The sequence below is a fragment of the Gekko japonicus genome, unplaced genomic scaffold, assembly GCF_001447785.1.
Source record: "Gekko japonicus isolate JY-2015 unplaced genomic scaffold, Gekko_japonicus_V1.1 scaffold3537, whole genome shotgun sequence".
Taxonomy (NCBI): Eukaryota; Metazoa; Chordata; class Lepidosauria; order Squamata; family Gekkonidae; genus Gekko; species Gekko japonicus.
The window spans coordinates 6070-11010 of record NW_015169282.1 but is presented as its reverse complement, the minus strand read 5'-3'; the positions used below and the strand labels follow the sequence as shown (position 1 = coordinate 11010).

At 53.3% G+C, this 4941-nt stretch overlaps 1 protein-coding gene across 1 annotated transcript in view; it reads left to right on the top strand.

The window, feature by feature from the left end:
* PIGQ (phosphatidylinositol glycan anchor biosynthesis class Q) overlaps nt 1-4941 on the top strand; it is a gene marked incomplete at its 3' end in the record, with an annotated part of 53289 nt that overhangs the window by 43553 nt on the left and 4795 nt on the right. The window contains exons 7-8 of the mRNA XM_015416569.1: nt 3116-3269; nt 3974-4085. Coding sequence (XP_015272055.1) covers nt 3116-3269; nt 3974-4085 — 266 coding nt within the window. The remainder of the gene's footprint in view (nt 1-3115; nt 3270-3973; nt 4086-4941) is intronic.

Here is a 4941-nt window from a genome sequence, read left to right as displayed (position 1 = left end):
TTTTTCTTTACCCCAAACCCCTCAATTAAAAAAAAAAAAAACACGACTTATGTGTGGTAGATCAGAGAAGTCGGGACGTTTCCTGAAAACAGGGTCTTTTTCTTACTAAAAATGAATCCTCCTCGCCTTCCTGAACAGCCGCAAAACACTTCTCTGGGCCAATTTGCAGCAGTCATTTGAGCAGTGAATCCTGCCTCAACTCCTCCACTGTGTGTCCTGAGGTTCAGCTAGTAATCCTTATGTGTTTACAACCTTTAAGCATTCCAAATGAACGGATACATGTGTAGGTTGCATCCCCATAACTGAGGATGTTCAGAAAGCACATTCCCCCTTCACAGGGAGGGAACTTCCCTGCCCTGGGCACTGTGTGTCGCGCATGGGGGGTGGGGGTGGGATGGATAAGAACCAGGGCTATTTTGGGGCAGGAACGCACAGGAACGGACTTCTGGCTGGCTCCCAAGTTGGCCACGCCCAGCAGGAACTCGTTAGCATAACAGGCCACACCCAACATCAGAAACTCATTAGGATTGGCTTCATTAGGGGTGTGTGGCCTAACATGCAAAGGAGTTCCTGCTACAAAAAAGCCCTGGGTTTTGAAAACAAACAGGGTAAACAGAATAAGAAGTAAAAGGTGGGTGTGGCTGGATGAGCACACTTCTGGTAACATGGGGAATGGCCTAATATGTCAATGAGCTGTGCTGTCAGGGGTGTGGCCTAATATGCTAATGAGTTTCTGCTGTTAGGTGTGGCCTATTATGCTAGTGAGTTCCTGCTGGGCTTTTTCTATTTCCAAAACCCCTCCCCCTCTCTGTCACTCACCAATCACACCACTTGCTTGTTTCTACTACTCTAGACTATCATACAGCCATGCATCCAAACTTTTAAAGACACACACACAGAGTTAAACATGAAATTGTTACAGTCACTCTTTCTTTTCTTTCAGGATCTATGATGGTCGCTAGACCAGCCATATACATATAGTTACAATAAAAGTTTTTACGAACGTTAACAGAATGCAAAATACACAAAAACAAAAGATCAGAGTGTAAAACCTAACTGAAATACAGTTTCCGTAGCCTCAGTATCAGCGCACAAAACCTAGCTACTTGATAAGTGATCTTAGAGTTCTTATCAGATAAAAGGCAGTCAAGCCTGGCTTTGCATGTGCAACCAGGAATCTTACCCAGCAACGGAGTCAGGAACGAGCCTCCTTATAATATGGACAACCAAGGAACATATACTCAAGGGAATTGACCTCCCTTAATGGGCATGCACATAACCTTTCTAGGTGGGATGGTCCTTCCACGGTATGGTGAGCCCTGCTGGGAGCAGGGGGCGGGGCTTGTTGCATGTGCCCGCCCCCTGGCCTGTTTACTGCCGGAGCTCCGCTCCTGTGCGCTCCTGCAGGAAACGACCCCTGAGCCTGGGGCTTCCGCCCACACCCGTGTCATGTGGTCAGGGGTCAGTGTCAGGCCTTTGGGCTGGGCATGCCCCGTTGACTGTGGCTGGCCATCGAAGCAGCACTTGCTACTCCAACAACTGATCCGGGGGGGAGGGGGAGGACCACATGCACACTCGGTGTCTGGATTCCAGGCGCTGGCCCAGTGAGTTTCACGGAGCAGTGCAAGCATTGCGAGTCTGCCTTGCGGCAACGTTGGAGTCCAGCGGCACCTTTAAGGCCAACCAAGTTTAATCCTGGGTTTCCTGCGCGTGTGCACACTCACGGACGTTTATTCCCAGAATTAAACTTTGTTGGCCTTAAAGGTGCCGCTGGAGTCAGACTTTGTTCTGTTGTATATGTTGGCTTTCACGGCCGGAGTTCATTCGTTGCTGTAGATTCCCCGGGTGGTGTGGCCATGGTCTACAGCAACTGATTTGTTCTGTGGCTTCAGACCAATATGGCTACCCACCTGAACCTCTCTACCTATGTGTAAGGCTCGAGGAAGTTGGTTTCACTGTACCTGAAGAAGTGGGCATGCCCACATAAGCTTATACCCAGAATGAAACTTTGCTGGTCTTAAAGGTGCTGCCGGACTCAAATTTTGCTCTGTGGCTTCAGAGCAACACGGCTACCCCACCTGAATCTTATCTGCTTAACTCTACCTCAGGTGTCTCATGTTGACAGCTCAAAGAATGTATGAGAGCTGCCGTTGTGTTTTTCATATTATTTCATACTGTTGCAAGAGCCCTTTGGTGTCCTGGTCACCCCCCTCCAAGGCTCCGTCTAAGCTGTGGAGTCCTGTGAGCAAAAATTCTACTCGGTGAGCGACTGACCTTAAAGTTGTGAGCGAGCCATTTGGCTGCTGCATCAGTTAGTTTGCTCCGGAGCCCTCCTTCCTGAGCTGAGACAAAAATGTGTGAGCCGGAGGCTAAGAAACTGTGAGCTGGCTCACCGCTAACTCAACTTAGAGGAAATTTTGCTGCTGAAGTGATTGGCTGTGGGTCCTGACAAAGTAAAGCGAAGGGAGGGGGGGAACCACAAGAGAACGTGTTCTGCGGCCAAAATCCTCCCAGCTCCATCCTGTGGCGCGTCAGTCAGCTATTAGCGTTTCATATTTTCCAAGTACGGTGAGCCGACATGCGTTGGGCGAGAACGGGAGTACCGGCGTTGCGGGGGCGTTTGAACCACGGCGGGCCAGTCGGTAGCCCTGTTGGGCTGGATCCATCCCCGCTCGAGCACTTTCCTCTAGTCCAGGGCGGGCCCGCTGGGCCTTGGTCCCCTTTCGCAGGCTCTGAGATGGATGCTGACTCTTCCTTGTTACTGGGGCTGGCATCGCGTTAGCGTTTGCGTTTGGGGGAGCTGGCCGTGCTGGGGAGCCATCGGGAGCGGCTACTGGCGGGAGACCCAGACGGGGGGGGGCCTTCTCTCCCTGCGCTGCTCTTGATTCCCCACTCCTCCACATGCTGTTGCTTGATTTACATTGAGTTGGCTAATAAATGTGTGAAATGAATGGGTGGGTTTTGCGCTCACTCTTTGCGGGTGATGGAGATCGGGGGGGGGGTCGGGGCTGCCTGAAGGGGGGGGCTTCCACACGTGTTCCAGGAATCCTCCCCCCCCCCCCGGTGAACAGGGGAGGAGACACGCTTTCCAGCACTGCCTGCCTTTCCCTCCCAGGCTACATCCAACTGATGTCTCCATTCATCGAGATGATCCTGTGGTACGTCGGCCTGTCGGCCTGCCTCGGCCTGACCGTGGCCCTGTCCATCCTCTCCGACATCATCGCCCTCTTGACCTTCCACATCTACTGCTTCTACGTCTACGGAGCCAGGTGGGTGCCGGTTACCCGGCCGCCGCTCAGCTCAGGGGAAGGGCGCCTGCGATGCATTCAAGAGACCCAAAGCTTGGAGGTTCCAAGGATCTCCCGAAGATCCTGTCTTAGTATCTAATCCTCGAAGGGCTGTCGTGTAGAGGATGGTGTGGAGTTGTCTTCCGTTGCCCCAGGAGGTCGGACCAGAAGCAACGGGTGGAAATTGAATCAGAAGAGTTTTCGGCTAAGCATTAGGAAGAACTTCCTGACAGTTAGAGCAGTTCTTCAGCGGAACAGGCTTCCTTGGGAGGAGGTGGTGGGCTCTCCTCCTTTGGAGGTTTTTAAGCACAGGCTGGATGGCCATCTGACAGCAGGGCTGATTCTGTGAACTTAGGAAGATCGTGAGAGGGAGGGCAGGAAGGGTTGCCTCAGGGCTTAGTTCTTGTGGCCCTTTCTTACACGCCCAGGGAAATGCTGATCACCACTTTGAGGTCAGGAAACAATTTTTCTCCAGGCCTGTTTGGCTGGAGATCCTGGAGGTTTTTTTTGGGGGGGGGGTGCCATCTTCTGGGCATGGAGCAGGGGTCACGGGGTGTGAGGGGAGGCATTTGTGAATTTCCTGCTTTGTGCAGGGGGTTGGACTAGATGACCCTGGAGGGTCCCTTCAGACTCTCTGATTCTATGATTCTAACTGACTCTGTGCTTTTTCTCCCTCGGGGCCACAGGCTCTACTGCATGAAGATCTATGGCTTGTCTTCACTGTGGCGCTTGTTCCGCGGGAAGAAGTGGAACGTCTTGAGGCAACGAGTCGATTCTTGCTCCTATGACTTAGACCAGGTAGGATCTTTGGGGGAGCGGGTGGAGAGGAAAGGGGCACATTTCACATGGGCCCATGGCCCACCATATGCATGGGGGGGGGAGTAGGTATGCCAGTGGACTTAAACAGCAGATATTTCCGACGCTGCGCCGCACCAGCAGTGAATCTGTGGGTGTACCAACAGAACTGGCTGCCGTTCACCGATGTGCGTGCGTGTTCAGTGGGCGTGCAACAAAAAGCACCACGTGTACCAAACGCCGTGCCTGCTGGTACATACCGAGTCCAGCCGCCCAGCCCTTGGCCCGTAACGTGGCCAGATGCAGCCCGCTGTTTCAATCTTGAGCCCTGCACGCATCACCCTTCACTGCCGGCCAATTTCCCGTCCGCTTTTTCCAGCTCATTATAGCAGGGGGGGTTCTAATCCTGAGAGGAGCCCCCCCGGCAGGTGCACGGTACCGCACACGTGTCACAGCACGGGAGTGATAATGGGAGCCGGGCGGTGGGGGAGAACGAGAGGGGGAGGAAGCCGTTTAAGCAAAAGACACCAAATAATTACGGCCGTACCCCAACGGGGTTGCCATAGTTACCCGCTGGCTGGTGGTGCTATTAAAAGGGCACATTTTCGCTGGCGAGGGATGGAGCTCGGCCCACACGTTCTCACCAGGACGCAAAAGCAAGTGTTTTTCCCCTGCGTCATTATTACTTTTGTAAAGTAGCGCTATCTGCGTCTTAACCTGCCTTTTAAATGTCAAGGCAGCGGCGCGGCTGGGGTTGAGACCGGGGGTGGCTGTTCTATCCCGAGGTTGGGCAGGGAAGGGGATGAGGGAGAGCTCCCGGCGCTGTAAAAACATCCTCACCAACCCTCTCCCCCCCCCC